This window comes from Ascaphus truei, chromosome 9 (assembly GCF_040206685.1).
Source record: "Ascaphus truei isolate aAscTru1 chromosome 9, aAscTru1.hap1, whole genome shotgun sequence".
NCBI classification, from domain to species: Eukaryota; Metazoa; Chordata; class Amphibia; order Anura; family Ascaphidae; genus Ascaphus; species Ascaphus truei.
In genome coordinates this window covers 70,068,078-70,089,257 of record NC_134491.1, presented here as the reverse complement: position 1 = coordinate 70,089,257, position 21,180 = coordinate 70,068,078, and the positions used below count along the sequence as shown (strand labels likewise).

General features: G+C 44.2%; 1 protein-coding gene across 5 annotated transcripts in view; it reads right to left on the bottom strand.

Moving 5' to 3' along the window:
- The window catches only part of LOC142503210 (bile acid receptor-like), a 118,994-nt gene that overhangs the window by 25,329 nt on the left and 72,485 nt on the right, over positions 1-21,180 (bottom strand). For all 5 annotated transcript variants that reach the window (XM_075615365.1, XM_075615364.1, XM_075615366.1 and 2 more), the window contains 3 exons: positions 19,242-19,379; positions 7,972-8,334; positions 3,805-3,945 (listed from right to left, as the gene is read on the bottom strand). In XM_075615365.1, the coding sequence (XP_075471480.1) occupies positions 3,805-3,945; positions 7,972-8,334; positions 19,242-19,335 (598 nt within the window). In that variant the 5' untranslated portion in view covers positions 19,336-19,379. The remainder of the gene's footprint in view (positions 1-3,804; positions 3,946-7,971; positions 8,335-19,241; positions 19,380-21,180) is intronic.

Genomic DNA, 21,180 nt, shown 5'->3' with positions numbered 1-21,180 from the left:
CTGCCTATTCATTAAACCTTGCCCAAAAAAATGGCATGCAATTTGACATGATAAAAATCTGACATGCAAGAATGAGTTATACATACAAATTGCACTTTTCATCCAATTTTTTGCAATGTATACAAGGAAATGTACCCATGTTGTTATATAAATATATATATTTTGTAAGCCACCAGTCTTAAAGCAGCAGTCCAAGCAACCAATTTATTTCCCCTTTAATATGTGAATCAATACAATCCACACAATGATAAGTAATTAGCTAAGTTGCTGATGGATCTGTTCTCCTGTGATCGATCGGCGAAGATTCGGCTCGGGGGTTCACTAAATGGCTTTCAGTGCAGCAGAAAAGGACCAAAAATACAAAGTTATGTGGGAAAGATCATGTGAGCAGGCAATCACTAGATACAATTGGTGCACAGCTAGAGAGAGGGCAGGGCTCAAAAAGGGGTGTGTCAGAGCCTGTTTTAGAAGAGGAAGGGGATGTGACTTTGTAAATCGTTGCTATAGAAACAAAAAATGCTTGTTACATTATAATACATAAAAAATGTAATTCACTGTTGTTTAAAAAAAATGCTACAAGTATTTTCTCATAGTACAGAACTGATGTATTAAAAAAAACACATGTAGGATATTGGTTAGTTTGCAGCTTTAAAGCATCAATTTTACCTATTTTCATTTTAATATGATTCAATCCAGGTGTTCCCCAGAGCTAAGCTACAGTTTGCTATTTTTTTGTTTTTCCTACTAAATTGGGACACTTAGGCTGCGCTTATCGTGCCGTCGACGCGACAGTCAGGCGATGGTCGCTGTAAAATCAAATAGAGATGACTTCCAGCGACCAATCCGTCACGCTGTCGCATCGCGCTTACTATAAGCGCACGCGATGGCGGCAATGCATTTGTTTTGCATTTATGTCGCGTGAGTGTCGCCGGCACAATAAGCGCAGCCTTACAGTGACAGCAGGTGAGGGGATAAGTGCAGCGGATGGCAGTGCTTGCCCACAAAGGTTGGTAGGAATGACTGTGGGTTTGGGAATGTAACTAGGCTATTGAAATGCTACGTTTAAGAGTTGAGTTTTAAGTTTCAACTTAAATGTGGGGAGACCAGGTGCTTGGCAAATACTGAGTGTGAGGAAGTTCCACAGGTAAGGGGCAGTGAGGGAAAAGGTTGTAGGTGATAGAAAGCAGTAGAGGTGAAAGTGGTAGAAAGGAGACAGTTCTGGGCAGAGTGCAGGAGACAAGCAGGGGCATAGCAAGAGATCAAAGTTTATATATAGGAAGGAACAGATGAGTGGAGAGCCTTGAAAGTAAGGATGAGAACATTTGATGGGAAACCAGGAGAGGGATTTAAGGAAGAGATGAGCAGTGACTGTTTTGGGAGTAAGTGAAATTGTTCTACAGTAGCAGCAGAATTTTTGATATGTTGCAAATGAGAAAGTTGTGAGGCCTATTAGCAGTAAATTACAATAATAAAGACAGGAGAGGAAAAGAGCATCAGAGTTTTAGTAGTAGATTGACAGAGGAAAGGGTGGATCTTGCCAATATTACAGAGAAAGAAGCGACAAATTTTAGCCAATGCCATGAACAGGAAAGGAGTGTGAAAGGCAGGAAGGAAAGGTCACTCCTATGCAACATGCTTTTTCGACATGGTGGGTGGGAGTACCATTTACTGTGATTACAAAAGGGGATATTAAGCCAGATTTAGGGGAAGATATGAGGAGCTCAGTTTTAGATATATTAAGTTTAAGGCGGTGGAGCACCATTCATAAGGATATACCCAGGAGACAATCAGACCTAACACTGGGTTGCAGGTGTGAGGGTAGGGGTGGATTTATTTATTTATAAAATGTTAACTAGGACATAATATATTGAGTTACCTCATGTCTTCAAGTATGTCCTGAGTATCATCTGCATAGAGATGATGCCTAGGGTGAAATGAGTTGATGAGGTCACCAAGTGATAGTGTGTAGTGAGAGGAAAGAAGAGGTTCCAGAAAGAGCTCTAGGGTACACCAATAGACAGATCAACAGGCGATAAAGACATGTTGGCAACAGAGACCAAAAATGTGCGATGGGACTGGTGTGATGAGAACCAGGATAGTGCTTTGTTGCATAAAGAAAGGGTTTAGAATATTAAGAAGAGTGATCAACAGTATTAAAGGCAGCAGAGAGATCGAGTAGGATATATAAAGAAAATTTACCATGGAATTTTGCTTCATGTAGATTATTGACTACTTTAGTGAGCACAGTCTCTGAGTGAGCTGTACGAAAGACAGATTGTAATAGGTCCAGGAGATCATGGGAATTAAGAAGGCTGATCATACGGCAGAACATGATAGTTCTAGCAGTGGAGGAAAAGGGCAGGAGGGATACAGGGCGAGTGAGTAAGGCACGTAGGGTCTAGGGTGTTTATGAGAATAGGTGTGATACTGTATGCTTAAAGGAGGGGAAAGGGCTAGAGGATAGGAAGGAATTGAAGATATGGGTGAGAGTGGGGACTAAGACAAGGGCAGGAGTTCTGGTAAGATTTAAGGAGATGAGATCGAGAGGACATGTGGTAGAGGGAGAAGAGAAAATTAGTTTACAAACATCCAACTCAGGAGAAAAGAGTGGAAGCAGGTTTAGGTAGAAGTTGAAAGGAAGGGGAGGGACAGAAAGAATCTCATTGTGGATAGCATCCACCTGGACTTTAAAATGGTCGCAAAGGCTTGAGAATTGTGAGGAAAAGGTCGGAGGAGGGAATGAAATACAGAGAAAAGACGCATGGATTGGATTTGTGAGTCTTGATGTGTGAGGTAAAATAGTGTTGTTTGGCCTCAGAGAGAACAGAGTTAAAACAGGAGAGGAGAAATGTATAGTGCATGAGTGAGATTTCTTCCATAGTCATTCAGAGGAACGAGTGCAAGGAAGTGTGTTTGTGAATTTAGCAAAGGGCATGAGTTAAAGGGATGGGTGTGCCGAAGATGAAAAGGGGCATATAGAGGAGGAGAGGATAGAGTTGTAAGAGTTGACAAGATTGTCAGGATCAGAGGAAGGAGAGAGAAGAGAGCTTAGTGTTCAAGGTTAATGCCAGAGCAGGAGGCTTCTAAGGCTAAGGCCCCGGTAACTCAGCTGCAACGCGCGCCCGCGAGATTGGCGGCGCGTGCAGCCGATTACCTGGTCTGCAGGGAGCTGCAGGAAGAGAGACCGGGGGGGCATGGCGGGGGAGTGACGGGGCGCGGCCATGACGTCACCCGGAAGGTTCACCCTCATTGGCTGAACCGCCGGGGGGCGTGCCGTATCGCTCGACGCGAGTCCTGCTCTCAATTCTATTGAGAGCAGGAGCAACTCTCGCCCGAGCGCTGCGGCCCCCCCTCGCAGCGGGCCCGGCGCCATTGAGGGGAGGGCTCTCGTCCGTGCAGCATCCGCTGTAGTAGGCAGCGGGGTAAAGCCCTCAGAAATACAATTTGTATTTTTTTTTACAGAGAACCAAAACAAGCCAAATCTTTGCTTTTAGATTAGCTTAGGTGAGCCTATGAGACTGTTAGGATGCGCTTATAGTGCCGGCGACGTCACGGCAAAACAAATGTATTGCCGCCGTGTCGCATGCGCTTATAGTAAGCACGACGCAACGGAACGACGGATTGATTGCGATCGCTGGAAGTCATCTCTATTTGATTTTCCAGCGACCGTCGCCTGACCGTTGCCGGCACTATAAGCGTAGCCTTACATTGTTTACCAGCTACGTGGGGTAGCACCTCTAAATACATATTGTAGTTCTTAAATGCATAAATGACACTTGAGTATAAACCAGAGTGTGTACTTACATTCTGCAAGCATGCCCACAGCCTTGCACTTCTTCAGACGACACTCCTGACACTTCCTACGCATATACATATCCATCTCGCAGTGTCCTCCATTCTTACACCGGTACACAGCATTCTTGGTAATGCTACGACGGAAGAAACCTGAAAGGGAGATTTGAAAGCACAATGGCTGTTTAGCAGAGGTCCCATTGCAATAAAACAGATTTGGTAATGCAGTTATTTTTAGAAGAGCACGATCCTTTTAAATATTGTATCAGTGGTCAGTAGACACAAGTGTTTGTTATAAGAACAGAAGTGGAAGGTGTGGATAGGAGAGATAAATAAGCACACACCATATTATATGTATTTATCTCTATATTTGTCTGTATTATTGTAGTGGTACTTAGTGGCTCATTATTAGTTATTTCTAGTTGCAAAAGAGCTGACGCTATCTCTAATTCTAATTCTGTTGACCTCATTCCTAGGTGACCCAAGATCAAAATAGGTAATATCGTTTGGTTAAATCTTTGAGATATAGACAAACATCCAGCTTGATACCCTGACCCAGCTACACGACTACCACTCTGCTCTGCATGGCTGCTCGGTTGTAGGTCGGTGGCTACCAACATCCCCACCTCAGCCTTGCGGTTCTGCCTTGTTTGTGGTGAGCACACGTTACAAGCAGTGGAACAGCTTAAAAGACTGAGAAATTAGATTAGATTACAGTACTGCAGGGAGATAGAGAGACTGCAAAGACTTTACGGTCAGTGGTTACAACCTTGGAGTCTGAAAAGATGAAGTTGGAGAAAAAGGTTACAGAATTTAAACAGAGTGAGGCTATGTGGACCAGTAAAGTACAGGTATCTCCACTACAGGAAACGGTATTGGCCCTGCCCAGCGTCGGTATCCCACAGCGGCTAATGCCCATGAAGACAAGTGAGAGCTGGGGACACGAGCTTCCCACAAACAGGAGAGGTATGTAACAGGGCCTTATCACTGTTGAGAAAAACTGTATCTAAATCCAGCAGTGTGCTGGTTAATTGTGCAGGCAATCAACCAGATTCCACCTGGCTGATTAGGACTGTTAGAAAAAGCCTGATATAAGAAACAGGAAGGAGATTTTCCTTAGCCCACAACTGGACAGACCAGAGGAGATGATGTCTTGATGCACAAAGAATGACTGTATGCTGACAGCAAGACAAGGGGACAAGACCTCTATACCTGGACACGGACATTTCCATAGCACACAGTTGTGCGGACCCAGGAGAGCAGAGAGGCTTTCCCTTACAGCTACAAGAACAGATAAGAGACTTTCTTGTTGGACTGTTGTCTATCTATCTATCGTGGTAATTAGCTTAGCTACCCACCCAGTTAGAGAGGGATGGAGTAAAGGTGTCAATATTCTCCAAAGTGGAGTAGGCCTTTATTTTGTTTATTTTGAATGTTTTGCAGTGTTAAAGGAACAGGCGCAATATTATTTTAGTTTCACCTTAAAAACGGTTTCCATTGCATACCTCTGCACACATCTCTTACAATACACTTATTTGTATCAGTCTTTTCATCCTGTTACCCTGTGCTTCTAAGGCAGTAATAAAGTTCCAAACTGAAAAAACCTACTTCAATTTTTTATTATCTGGCCTTTAGCTATACTACAGTGGTCTGGCTATTTTTACTAAACCCCTAGTTGACTGGGTGCATCGGCACCCAGATTAGCAATTGATTGATTATTGCTAATAGGCAAGCATACAGTATAACTCAGACAGAAGGTTTCTTTATGAACTTGATCCTATAGTATAGATATATGCTGATTTTCTATTGTCATCATCAATACCAGTGTTCCTATTCATTTGCTTAACCCAGTGATTCATGTCCTGTGTGTCGTGACACATTGGTATCACAGTCCCAAGCAAGTTATATCAAATATTTGTACAGCAAAAAATGAAAGGATATGCTGACATTTACCACTTAAAACACATGGAAACATTGCAGTTAAAGGGACAATCTCTGCTTGGACCAAAGTGAAATGTTTAAGAGGTTACATCTGGGTGATTGATGTCCTTTATACCAAAATCTGATGCCTGCAAGTATTTTTAAATTTTATGTTAGTTTGTAAATATGCAGAGATTTTGGAAGGGTTTGATTTCCTCTTGCTGCTCCCTCTAGTCTGAAGTTACTGTGTTAAACAAGAATTTGCAGTGGCAAAGCCTGACTTTCTCCCATTATCTAAATTGGCTCTCTGATAAGGGTAAAGAAAATATGTGATTAACAAACATGCACACATTTGGAGATCTTGAAAAAAGTTGAATACTTGACTAATTTCAAAAGAAACAAATGCAGTCAAATGTTTCCTGCAAGCATAGTTACATTTGTTGAAATGAGCCAAATAGATTCTTTATAAAATATTTTTCTTTCACCTACAAGGGATTGCACCTTAAATGGAAGAACAGTGGTATTAAAGGAATAAAGCTTAAGCCTGTATTTTAAAGGTGCATTAACTACTAGGACCAAAATTAAATAGTGGCAGTGGCATGCTTAATAAGTAAATGACACAATTAAAAAAATAAGACAAATCCTATTTTTTAAAGGCGCACTCCCAGCTGCTCCTTTTTCTTAAGCGTTCCTCTCCTCCCCTTTTTAATATAGGATGGGAAACAGGGGTCCCCAGAGCTGACCATGCTATTTTTAGCTGCAGGGACCATCTTGTTCCTGGACCACCAGCAAAGGTTCTGTACCAGTGTTTCAGTCCCTCCAGGGGTAACAAAATGGTGGTTTAAATCCCTTGCATCACGTGGGCCAGTAGGAAGCGTCAACATCATCTGTCGCGTCTTCCTATTGGCCCATGTTACGTGGGTGATTTGAAAATCAGGAAGTAATGCTGGTACCTCTACTGGTAAGTATTGTATTGTATGTCTTTATTTATATAGCGCCAAAAGTGTACTAAGCGCTTCACAAAGAATACAGTACAGGGAATTATAATAATACAATAAGTGCAGCACATTCAGACAATAGGAAAGGAAATCCCTGCCCCGAAGAGCTTACAATCTAAGAGGTTTGATGGGAAACTTAGAAACAGCAGGTGAGGGAATAAGTGCTGTAGATGGCAGTGCTTGGCCACAATGGGTTGTAGGAGTGGCTCAGTGTGGGACAAAAGCCATGAATGCAGGCTATTGGGATGTTTGAATTGTGGGACGAGTTTTAAGGTTAGTCAGTATTAAATGAGAAGGTTAACACTATTTACAGGGGAAGAGATGGCAAGGAGGCATGCGTGAGACCAGGTGTGTATGTCTGGCTTCAGGCCTAGGGAAGATCACCAGCAGCACGAAAGAGTAGATAGAGGGCGTGAATGAAGGATTTGTGTGGTTGTTTTTTATTGAGGGGTAAAGAAGTTGTTGGGAGAGAGGTGTATAAATAATGGTGCAGTAGGGAGTGGGGAATTTGGAGAGAACAGAGACATTCACACAGGAGGCGTAAGTATCTCAGGAACCAGGGAGTCCCCGGAGCTGAAAATAACATGGGAACCCCCTGCTTTCTATCCTTTAAAAAAAGAGGGTAAGTACAGTAGGGGTAGGTGGGATTGCTGATTTAAAATTATTTTCTAAACTTTTTATGTCCCTAAAGTAACCTAAAGCATTGAAGTGCTTTTTATTTTATTTTTTTCAATATTTACCTAATCTTTTTTTTTGTGATAAGACTTTGTAAACTATTGTAAATACAGGAAGATTGTTGACCCAGACTTGATCATTTTTGCTATTTTATGTAAACTAATTAACCACACAGATAAAAAAAAAAACTAAGTATCAGATGAACTTCACACCTACTTTTTCACAGGAAGAAAATGAATGAAAGTGTTGCTTTAATGGGTGATTGATTATTTTTAAGAAAACCAATCACATTGCTACTGTAGGTTGTTTTAAAACACTTTGTTGGACTGCTCCTTTTAAAGTAAACTATAGATGTCACCAAAGGCTGAGAACAACTGACCTAGCCTGTCTCCATGTCATGAGGAATTGATCCAGGCTTGGGTTTCTTGTCTAGTCCCACTGCATTCGGATTCATGGCCACCATGCATTTCAATGGCAACTTGGAAAATCAGGAGTGGGGCAAAATAGCCTGAGTACATGAAGTTAGGTTGCCACATGCTTGGACGGTTTTTGGGTGGCTATTACATTATGCCAGCCACTTCCTTACCTTTACACCCTTCACAGGTCAGTGCATTGTAGTGATATCCAGATGCCTTATCGCCACATACCACACAAAGCCCTTCATGCCCTTTCATCCGGACTGAGGAGTGGTCAAGCCTGGGCCGCTTCATGGCGGGATACATGTCCTCCACACAGTGGGTCATAGCGGCTGGTTGTTTGCTCAGCTCACAAGTACTCAGGACATACTGCCCGTCACCGTACGCTGGCTCCAGGCTGTACGTGCTGTAGTGACACTGTGACGACGGTGATTGCAACACAGGGGAATATGGCACATTTGGATACTGACAGTATGGGGCCGTCTGAAAGTCGGAATCCGGTAGTTGATAATTAATGTGCTCTGGCAGGATATCTAGGATTCAGGGAATGAAAAGATAAGCTGGAGATAAACAGTCAAAGAAAAACAAAAGAACATTCTGAGGCTTGGCAGTATAACTCTTTCGCTGCTGGACTTGCCACGCATGACTAAATAATATGTTGATACCATGACCCTCTGATAGTGGAAGGGTTAATACCCAAAGCCACTTTACACACTGAGGTCTGTTTATTAATCCTTTCAGAGCTAAAATGCCTAGTGGCACAAACTGCAGTAAACATTGTGCAACAGGATAATGTGATGCCTATCACTTAACCCCAATCAGGGACGGAACTAGTCACCAGTGGCCTGCCAAAGAAAGTGTTGGAACAGCATTGAGGCATATGGAGGATGGGCCCCTAAATGTGGTGGGCCCTCAAATGGTAGTTCCACTACTGACCCCAATCCTATTCATATCACCGCTGTGGCTATTCCAAGTGTCATGATCAACATACAGAACACCTGAAAAATGCCATTACATGGCTGGCACAGGGGCTATGTACATGACCCTCATGTCTTGCGTGCCTACTTGGAAACATTATAAGGGCACTGAAATGTTTAAAGCCATAATCCACGAGGATCATCTCAAATATAGCTTTAACATTTTTGTTTGTAGTTTCTGAAACGGCTGCTCATGCTCACTTGGAAGATGTGTCACTATAATTGTTTGGCCATTTTACACAAAACAAATACCTAACCCACAGAAGCGGGTTCGAGGAGTGGATTAAAACAGATAAGACAACTCCATTAAAAAAATAAACAAATGAAAAAGTTCTGCTTGGGGAACAGGGTAGAAACATAGAAAGATTGGCGTAATGTGAGTAAAACGCAGTAAAGAACCACTTTGCCCAGCTAGTCTGCCCATTTTACTATCTGTTGTAAGACCTCAGACACTATTCTATCCTTGGCTTACTTTCATATTTAGGATAGTCTTGGGTCTATCCCAAGCAGTGTTGAATTCCATAAATGTATTAGTCTCTACCACTTCCATTGGGATAATATCACATATATAACCTACCTCTAAATGCTTAAGTTCAAACTGACATTTTTGCTGCTGTCAAATTGATGCTAATAGACGTTCTGACCATTCTTCTACATGTTTACATAATTACATTTTTCTTCATCATGCTTTGTAATTATAACACGTAGAAAATAATATCTACAAAGAATGATGCACAATATTTCTAACGTTATAAATGTATGTCCAAAGGTAGCGAAAAGGTTTTTTTGTAGGAAAAGTGCAAATGCACATCCCTTGCTTATTTGTTTATGTTTTAAATGCACTGCATTTTACCAAATTAATCTGGATTTCAGTAAAGATGTCTAACTAAGATGCTTGTCAAACGGTGTCAATAGAGGATGCACAGTATGAGTGTGGCCCATTGTGTAAGAGAAAACCAAACAATATCCTACATGTGTTTTTTTTTTTTTTTTTAATAAATCAATTTTGTAGTATTAGATAATACTTACTACCTTTTTTTTTACATTCAACTCAATACATTTTTTAATGAGTTTTAATATACTGAGCATCCTTTGATTCCTATAGCAAGCTTTAGCACATCTCCCCAGCAGTGCAAGATCGTTGCAACACTTTCCTGTTTGTGATAATTTGTTGCCAATATTCCCAGCAGTTTGAGCTGCAAACTGTAACAATAGATAATGTTACCTTAGTAATATAAGAATGCATTGTAGCTGCTGAATTACACTCACTGAAGGATTGATTGAAACTGAAATGCAGCCATTAAGTGAATCCTGGGAAGCAGGATCTTTGCTGATAGATCACGGGAGAACGAATATCTTAGGTAATTCATTTTTAATAAAAGGTCATCAAAGGCTGCATATATATATATATAATATATATATATTTTTTCAAAGTGCCGCTTGGATTACCTCTCATAAGGATTTTTATTTAACTAAACTTTTAGATTGAAACATGCATTTCTAAGTGTGTCCCTCAGTCTTCTATTCGACTGCACTTTTAATGGGGTTAAAGTTTCCATCTGAAAAAGCTCAACTAAAATGTGAGGAAGAACATTTCAGAAATTTCTCAGGAAACGATGACAATTATTTCTACACCATGAACTTTGTACATGAAAACTGATACTTACCAGACCACACAGGGCCTGCTGTATTTGGATGTCTTTAAAATATGCATACAAATGGGAAAACATTTTCTCTAGTTTTCCTGCACTATATATATACATTCCTTGGGATATATGTATTAGGATGGCACAATTATCTCCATAGCATAAAAGGTTGAATTTGCATTAGTTGCATGTGCACTGTATGCCTGAAGCCTCTTGTACAGATGTAGCAATACTAACTACCCCCGGCGCCGCAGATGAACAAGCAAAAGTCAGCGGCGCCGGGCGGGAACAGTGTCTTCCACAATGAGGCTGCAGATGATCCATCCTTCTAGCACCAAAGATGCGTAGGCTTGCTATATCTGTATGAACTTGTCATGGTAATGACATGAGGTATTATGTATTTTAATCCATATGGTACTTCAGGGGTTACAAAGGTAGAACTTGGGTTTAAAAATACAACATATTTGGTAATGACAGGTCCAGACTTGTCATGGGTGGGTTCTGCACTTCAAACAGAACTTAATTGGGGGGGCCTGTCATGGATAGCCCACTAAAAGTGATGCGGGGTTCAGGGTGTCGTAAACATTGAGCAGATACTTGTCTGCTGGCTTCAAAGAAAGCTAAATGTTTTTGAGTGACTGCTGGTACATTCCAAAATAAGGTTATGCCCTCATTGAACGACTTTATTAAAAATGAGAATATCATGTGATGTCATCTCCTCTGCATAATAAGAGTTACAAATCTGTAACTTTGTTACCGAAGGGCACGTTCTGACATTACACACTATGATTAAATGATAATAAGGGACAGATATTAATTTGTCGCTCAAATTTAGGACTAAGATGGTCATATTTCATCTTGTCGTGTCCGCCATGAGCGCCTGAATGTATTGATGTAACTCACGTGTGTGTAAAAAAAAGTTAAAGAAAGTTATGAATACATTTAGATATTGAAGGGTTTACTTAACGTTCTTTGGTAGGAGGTTTTTTACTCTGTCGTAAAACTGTCAATCTAGCAGCTGATTTATGAGGTGGTGGGCTTACAGTATGTTGTTGCAATAGGGGAAATTGTCGTTAAAGTATGGGCAAAGATTATGAAAAAAAAATCAGATTTCTACAGATGTGTATTTGGGACCGAATACGGGATATCTTATTGTCAGGAATCAGCGTTCTCCACGCTCCCCACACAGAGCACCCCCTTCCCGCAGGGAGCCCCTGGACACACAAAACAAACCTGCCATACCGGCCTCCACGGCTCCTCGCCCCTGCCGCCGTCGCGGGATCACTCCCCTCGGCGATTCCTCTGCTCAGCGCCGGGCGCGCCCCCACGCCCTCCTGCACGCACACCTGCACCATCCACTGGCTCGGTTCACGCGCGTACACGAGTTACGGAGCACGCTCAGTCTGCACACTCTTTTTCCCATTCCCCGGACCTCAGGCTCCGCCCCCGGCATACTCAGGTTACCAACAAGACTCACCTGGCCTGTAATGCCTGCACCAATCTGCAGTGTCTCCCTGTAGCTCTTCCTGTCCCGCCTCTGTTCCTAATTGGACCTTCCTGCTTTATCTAGCTCCTCTCTGCTCTCAGTCTTTGCTCGACATAGTCTCTGTATGGAAGTACTTCTGGATTCTCTCAGTGTTTTCACAGGTTCTGACGCAGCTCGTACGACTACCCCCTCTGGCTCTCGATCTCGGCACTCCTTGGACAACGCTCACTCTGGTAACCCCTTGAACACGGCTTGGACAACGACCTATCTCCACTCTCCACTCCCTGACTTCGGCGAGGCATCCTTCACTCTATCTCTACAACTGGTACCGGCAAGTATTGTCTACCTTACTACACCTGGCCTGGCAACGCTTCATACCACACTTCGGACACGCTCCCTTTGCTGCGGGTGCGTGTATTACCACCTCCCCCTTCAGCTCAGGGGATGGGTCTGGTCTGCGGGCAGCACCGGCGTAACATTATGTCGAGCCCACAAGACGCAGACCAGACCGAACTTCAACAGTTTCTCTCCAATCTGCTTCAGCAAAACCAGGCCATGGCGGCTCAAATTGTGGCACTTACACGCCAGGTCGCAGTACTCTCAGACAGGGTACCGACCGCGACCCCGCCAGATGTAAGCCCCCACTCCGCAAGCGCAGTTAGCAGTTCAGATGTAAGGATTCCTCCCCCCAAGCCTTATGCAGGTGAACCGCAAGATTGTAGGGGTTTCCTAAACCAGTGTGAGGTGCAGTTTGAAATGGCTCCCCATCTCTACAATACTGATCGCAAGAAGGTAGCCTACATTTATAATCTCCTCACTGGCAGAGCCCTGGCTTGGGCTTCCCCGGTTTGGGAGCGACGTTCTGACCTTACCCAAGATTACCTGGCATTTAAAGCCGAGTTTCAACTAGTATTCGATTCTCCCGCTTGTCGGGAGATGGCATCTGTTTCTCTCCTCCAAATCACTCAGGGACGGCGAATGGTGACACAGTATGCTGTGGAATTCCGGACTCTAGCAGCCGAGACTAACTGGGGACAAGTGGCTCTCGTCTCCGTATTCTGGCAAGGCCTGGCAGATCCCATTAAGGACGAACTCTCTCGCCAATCCAGGCCGGATCAATTGGAGGTCCTCATTGATTTGGCTGTCCGAGTGGATCAACGTATCAAGGTACGCCGCTCAGAGCGTCAGCGCACTCGCTTCCATAACTTTCAAGTTCCGTTCTCCAGTACTCCCAGCAACACTCCTGCTCCCCCAAGTGCTACCATACCTCTTCATCCTGCACTGGAGTTGCCAGAGCCAATGCAATTGGGGGTACAACGCATCCGCACACCGATAAGGCAGTTCCGCCACGCCGGGGGATTGTGTTTCTACTGTGGATCCATGGAACATCTGGTTCGGGAGTGTCCACTATGTCCGGGAAACGGGAACACCCAGTGAGTACAGAGGGGCTCTCTCTGGGTGTAATGTCTCCACATCCCCTTTCTAAAGGTGAACTCCCTAAGAAACTTACATTTCCAGTCTCCCTTTCAGGCGATAAGTTCAAGACTTCTACCGCCGCTTTCATTGACTCAGGAGCTGGAGGAAACTTCGTGGATCTTGAATTCGCCAGGTTAAACCGCATACCACTCGTGAGAAAGAAGGTTCCAATCGCACTCTTCGGTATCGATGGACGTCCTCTTACCCCGGCCCACATCTCCTTAGAGACGGCTCCCTTGCTTCTGTCCTCACATCTGCACAAGGAGATCTTAGTTCTCGATGCCATTCACGCTCCTGGGATACCCATCACCCTTGGTCTTCCTTGGCTACAGCTTAACAATCTTCTCATTGACTGGACTTCCTCTGCTCCCATTTCCTGGAGGCCGAGGTCAGGCGAGACTCATCAACTGCTGGCCAATACCTCTGTTCCCGAAGTTATTCTACCTTCCGTTTACCATCAATTCCGGGACGTTTTCAATAAGGTACAGTCAGACCTCTTGCCGCCACACAGGACTTACGATTGTCCGATCGATCTAGTTCCAGGTTACTCCCTACCCAAGTCCAAGACCTACCCCTTGTCGTTACCAGAATCTCACGCTATGGATGAATATATCCAGGAGAATCTCAAGAAAGGCTTTATTCATCACTCCAATTCCCCAGCAGGGGCTGGGTTTTTCTTCGTCAAGAAAAAGGACGGGTCGTTGAGGCCTTGCATCGACTACAGGGGTTTAAACCACATACTGTAACTATTAAAAATCATTACCCCCTTCCCCTTATTACCGAACTGTTCGATAAATTACAGGGGGCCAAGATTTTTCCAAGTTGGATCTACGTGGTGCCTATAACCTGGTGCGCATCAGGAGGGGGGATGAATGGAAGATGGCCTTCAACACGTGTAGTGGACACTACGAATATCTGGTAATGCCTTTCGGTTTATGTAATGCTCCCGCTGTCTTCCAGGATTTCATCAACGACGTCTTTCGTAAGGTACTCAATATTTTCGTTATTGTATACTTGGATGATATCCTGATTTTTTCCAAAGATCTCCAGGACCATATACGCCACACCTCCTACGTCCTTTCCCGTCTCCGTGAACACCATTTGTACGCCAAACTGTAGAAGTGCACTTTTCATCAGACCTCTACTCCGTTCCTGGGGTACATCATTTCCGATGTGGGCTTTATGATGGACTCCGGTAAACTTCAAGCAGTCACTGAATGGCCAAGACCCAACTTTCTCAAGGCCATACAACGTTTTTTAGGGTTCGCTAATTATTATCGTAAGTTTATATGGAGTTTTTCCACCATTGTGGCACCCCTCACTGCGCTCACCAAAAAAGGAGCTGATCCTTCTGCTTGGTCATCTGAGGCTATCTCCGCCTTCGAGACACTCAAGGAAGCCTTTATATACGCACCTATTCTCCGTCATCCCAACATTGAACTTCCCTTCATCCAGGAGGTCGCCGCTTCTGATTGCGGAGCTGGTGCCGTTCTTTCTCAGAGACCCATGCCCCAAGATAAGTTACATCCCTGTGCATATTTTTCCAAGAAATTCTCGTCTGCCGAGAGGAACTATGACGTGGGTAACAGGGAACTTCTGGCCGTGAAGATGGCTCTTCAAGAGTGGAGACACCTGCTGGAGGGGTCGAAAGAGCCGTTTACTATTCTCACGGACCACTAGAACCTTCTTTACATAGAGAACGCTCGACGCCTTGGTCCACGACAGGCTCGTTGGGCTCTATTTTTTTCTCGATTCGATTTTCACCCTTTCCTATATCCCCGGGACCAAGAACGTAAAGGCAGACGCACTCTCCCGAATACATTCTTCTGAAGAGAGGCCAGAGGAATCTTTGGAGACTATACACTGGCGACACACTTTATTCGAGCTCGGCTAGTCCCACGAATTCGGGTATACCCGGGTGTATTGAGGTTTGTGACTGTTTTCTGCCCGAGTGCATTGAGTTATTTTCCGGCAGGGAATGAAGCATTTTATTCCCGTTGGCTGCAATACTGCACACTACATATATATATACTGCATTACAATTCATGAATTTATGCCATCTGGTAGACACGCGAAGCATTGCAGCCTATTAAATCCTAATCATTATCATTTAACAGATCAGCCGCCCATCAGCCAGGCATGAACCCAGGCAGGGAAGGCAAATGCAACGGGGCTTGTCAGAGGTGAGGAGCGGCGCATTCCAGGTATCTGCCAGGTACATACCGGGTATTTGCTCGAATAAAGTGTGTCGGTGCAGTATTTCCACAAGAGAGGATTCTCACCACGTCTTCTTTCAAGAATCTTGACAAGATTTTGCACTCCCAGAGACGCATTCCCAATGACTTGGTGGTTCCCGACAACAAACTCTTTGTACCTTCCAAATTTGTTCCAGAGGTCCTGTCTTGGGGTCACTCCTCTAAATCTGCAGGTCATCCAGGTTTTAAGAAGACTACTGATCTCATTCGTCGGAATTTCTGGTGGCCAAGGATGTCTCAAGATATTCTGGAGTTTACCCACGCCTGCCCCACGTGCGCTCAACGCAAGACTTTCCGTCAAAAGCCTCAGGGTTTTCTATTACCCCTTCCAGCTCCCGACCGCCCCTGGTCCCACATTTTGATGGACTTCATCGTGGAGTTGCCCAGGTCCAGAGGAATGAACACCATCTTGGTGGTCGTGGACAGGTTCTCGAAGATGTCCCATTTCATTCCACTTAAAGGATTACCCACCTCCCCCGCCCTTGCTGATATCTTTACGGAGCAGATTTTCCGGATTCATGGGATCCCTTCGTCCATTGTTTGACAGAGGTTCTCAGTTCGTATCCAAATTTTGGAGAGCTTTCACGAAGAGATTGGGCATCTCTTCTTCTTTCTCTTCCGCCTATCATCCTCAGTCCAATGGACAAACGGAGAGAATCAATCAATCCCTGGAGAAGTACCTGAGATGTTTCATATCCGATTTCCAGGATGATTGGGCTCAACTCCTCTCTTGGGCAGAGTATGCCGTCAATTCTGCCAAAAACGAGTCCACCCGGGAGTCGCCCTTCTTTATAAATTATGGGTTCCATCCTCCCTGTCTTCCCATCCCCAACATCCCTTCTGGAGTACCAGCCATAGATGAACGCATTTCTTCCCTCCAAACCGCATGGTCCAGGATTCAGTCTACCCTTCTGAACTCCTCTCGCAGATCGAAACAACAGGCCGATCGTCGTCGTCGTCGTTCGGCACCCAGTTACAAACCAGGGGATTTGGTATGGCTCCCCTCTAAGAATATCCACCTCAAGGTACCATCTGCTAAACTGGCACCTAAGTTCCTGGGTCCCTTCCCTATTTGCGAACAAATCAATCCCGTGGCATTCCGGCTCCAACTACCACCCAGTATGAAGATTCCCAATGTCTTTCATGTGTCCCTCTTAAAACCATTTATCTCCAGTCACTTCTTTCCGGATCAGACTCGTAAACCGGATCCTATTACTGTACAAAATAATGAGGAATATGAGGTTCACTCTCTTTTGGATTCTCACCAATCAAGGGGTCAGCTCCAGTTCTTGGTACAGTGGAAGGGCTTTGGCCCTCAAGAGAGATCCTGGGTACCTTCAAAGGACATTCATGCCCCGGCCCTTCTTAAGTCCTTCAGGAAAAAGTTTCCAGAGAAACCGTTCTTGGACCGTCCTGAGGCCGTTCCTGAAGAGGGGGGTACTGTCAGGAATCAGCGTTCTCCACGCTCCCCACACAGAGCACCCCCTTCCAGCAGGGAGTCCCTGGACACACAAAACAAACCTGTCTTACCGGCCTCCTCGGCTCCTCGCCCCTGCTGCCGTCGTGGGATCACTCCCCTCGGCGATTCCTCTGCTCAGCGCAGGGCGCGCCCACGCCCTCCTGCACCCACACCTGCACCATCCACTCGGTTCACGCGCGTACACGAGTTACGGAGCACGCTCAGTCTGCACACTCTTCTTCCCGTCCCCAGGACCTCAGGCTCCGCCCCCGCACACTGCACGGGCATACTCAGGTTACCAACAAGACTCACCAGGCCTGTTATGTCTGCACCAATCTGCAGTGTCTCCCTGTAGCTCTTCCTGTCCCGCCTCCGTTCCTAATTGGACCTTCCTGCTTTATCTAGCTCCTCTCTGCTCTCAGTCTTTGCTCGACATAGTCTCTGTATGGAAGTACTTCTGGATTCTCTCAGTGTTTTCTCAGGTTCTGACGCAGCTCGTACGACTACCCCCTCTGGCTCTCGATCTCGGCACTCCTTGGACAACGCTCACTCTGGTAACCCCTTGAACACGGCTTGGACTACGACCTATCTCCACTCTCCACTCCCTGACTTCGGCGAGGCATTCATCACTCTATCTCTACAACCGGTACCGGCAAGTATTGTCTACCTTACTACACCTGGCCTGGCAACGCTTCATACCACACTCCGGACACGCTCCCTTTGCTGCGGGTGCGTGTATTACCACTTCCCCCTTCAGCCCAGGGGACGGGTCTGGTCTGCGGGCAGCACCGGCGTAACACTTATCTTCTGTACCAGTGACCTCTCTGGGAGAAAGCTTATAACATTTGGGTAATGAACTGCATAAGGATTTCTATTTGATGTTTTATCTTTCTATTTTAAGAAACTTCTGCATATTATTGTAACTGTATGTTCTTGTAATATTTTTTTCTGTAATCTAGGCACTGTATTTGTATATGTATATATATATATACATTTAATAAGTAATTCTTTGTGCTCTGAATGAACTGTTACACGCTCTGGAGAGAGTATTTACGTTTTCTGACACATTTTGCTACAACAGATTTTTGGTGTGTTAAAGTGCATAGTTTTTTCTATAGTAAACAGGGACCTGAGGCCCTGGCAAATATTAAGTTGACATATTTTGTTTTCATAACTATCTCAGGTGGTGGCACTGTATAGATATGATTGCAATTGAGTAAGGGGTTAATATTAACTCATTGAACGTACCTTTCCGGAGGAGAAATGTGAGTTGGCTAGAGTAGCCATGTGTATTAACTCTGGTTGCATATTTAAGCCACGTGCCCATTTGTTTGCTGTTCGTGACAAATGGTACATTGGGACGGATTTAAGGGAGATGTTAACTCATTTGAGGGACCTTTGCGAAAGTGAAGAGTGGGGCAGCTTGCGAGTTGTGTATTAACCCTTGTCCTGTAGAGCAGATATTGTCCATTTGATGGACCTCTGCAGAGGTGAAAATTGGGAGCGCTTGCGAGCGTGAGTATTAACCCTTGTCCCGTATGCAGGTCACATGCTCTCAGGTGGGCCGTACGTGACAGAGATTTTCATTCTCAAACATGATGCTAATCTATTTATTAAGTAAGTAATAATGTAACTCCACCTCAGATGTAGCGGATTTAATTGATGCATTATATTATTGCTCTAAGCAACTGCTCCCCTAACTAATCTATAATCCACTTCTCATCTAGGTGCCAGCAGAGCAAAATGGATTCACCTTGATTCAGTGATGCAAAATGTTGCAATGTGTGTCATTTTAGAGGTATGTTCCTGTTTGTCACACTAATATGTATGACATACATATTTTTTTAACGAAATATGGTATTTATGTATCCGTGTAAATTGTAAATTGTATGTCGATAGTATGTTGGCTGACAATTCTGACAGGAAAAGTGGTTGAATAATTAAGTATAGCTCATACTGGGGGAGACACGTCAAGGCAATGTTGGTGTCATTTTCATCTTTTTTTACTCTTAACTAATGTATCAAGGCAATCCAAATGTTCCCTATTGTGATTGAGGTAGCATTAGTAGGGGTTGCATGTTATAACAGGACGTATTTTAGTGCTTTTCAAATGGATAATAATGTTTGATTATTTAACTTACCATAATACTGTAAAGGTTCTGCAAGACAATATGCATCAGAAACTGTTACATAGCTGTTTGCCATAGTCTGTTCCAGTTCCTCCCACTGTCTCATTAACACCAATTAGCAACAGTCTTCTTCAGAGAAATCCTGAAAAGCTAAGGAGAGAAGATCCATTAAAATTACAACATAGTTATCTGGATGGATATGTATCAATGCAAGACATTTGTGTTTAAATACTGCATCATTCCCCCACCCCACCCCCAAGGTTTTGTTTAATGAAGGACACTTATTACTCAAGCATCATATGGGCACAACTTGTTAGTGTCATGGGAGACCAGTACTTTTAACACCTTTACCTTCCGGGATCAGTACACTAGGTAGGACACAGTAGGGGAATAAAATAGGGTTTATTCTGGTAAAACGAGCAGGCATACAATGGAACACAAAATACAGGAAATACACGCTTAACTGGGAGTCAGGGGGGAGTCTCTAGCCTAGGTGCAGGGCGTCTGCTTCAGGAAGGCTTACCCTGTCTGCTCCACGTCCAGGAACACCACGGTACTATCTATGGGATAGATACCTGGATCTTCATTCATTATTAGACCATGGCCGCATCCCTAGCACTTGTCCTCAGCTTGGTTGCCTTCTCCGGCACCTCAATGCCTAGTACTTTGCTATTGCGAGCAAAGCACCTTTAAAAAGCCCACCTCTGCTTCACTGGACCAAGCCTAGGAATTATCAAGATGGTCTGGTGCTCTGATCGGGCAGTCTCCTTACATAGACTTTGGTGTCCTATGTCTAACATGGAACAGGGATTGCCGACCAACTAGCGCATGGATCGTAGTGCAACAACAGAGGAGGGGGCATACCGAGGGGCTCAGGTAGCTGGCGAGCGGGAAATTCGAACTGGCCAATGGGAACCATGCCTGCAAGTAACGGCTTTCCCTTTGCCAGCCCTATACCTCCCGCTGGTTTGGCTCCACAGTGTCTCACAGAACAAAGAGTCTCCCCTGTGGGGAGCCTTGTTTCTGGACCTGTTTCTTCGCCCTTCCCCGCTCAAACAAATGGCTCGACACCTCGCTACTCCCATCCTCCCCTATGATTCAACATCACTATGCAGACAAGCCGGGTTTCACCTTTATTGTGAAGGCTGGCTACCCCCACCATCACAGTTAGCATGGAAGTTGACATACAGAAAGTGGTACTCAGTAATGGGTGCAGAACTTCATACAGCCCATGATGATGTGGATGCCTCTTGACTTGGAAAAATTAGAGCAAAGTATGTTAATACAACAGATAAAGATGCTTATCTTTGCTCCAAAATAGCTGTAATACCAAATGCTCTCTCTGCACTCCTTTATTTTCTATCAATATACATTCATATTTAAAACAGAGGGGAAGTTAGGATCAACTATTAAAAATGCAGTGCCCTATATTTTCTGCTATATTGGGGGATTTTACCATTTGATACTTCATCCCTCCATATTTCTGCAGCCCCTCCTAAAGCTCTTGCTGCCTAGGATAGAACAATATGGTTAATAGAATCAGATGAAGCTTTAATTCCAGGCTGATGATGATGCGCTTCCGTCACTTGGGAGGAAGAGCCAATAAATGTGAGGATAATACAAGCAAAGGATTGTGGGAAAGGAAATAGCAAAAACTACTGTAAATCCTTAAAACTACCATTGTTTATGTCAGTAATGTCAGTAAATGTTTAGATTTATTTGGGGGGGAAATCAGGGTAATATTTTTAACTGAAGACTCTTTGATATGTGTTTAGCGGAGAAAGGATTTTGGCTGGGATTAGACATTTAAAGAAATTGTCAAAGGAACATTATGGGTTTGCTTCAAACATGATTAGAAATGCAGAATTATCGAGCATTAAATCTGCACTTGGTATTCTTTATCAGCAACTCCTTCACAGCCAGTGAGGAGCCTACAATGCATTGCTTCACA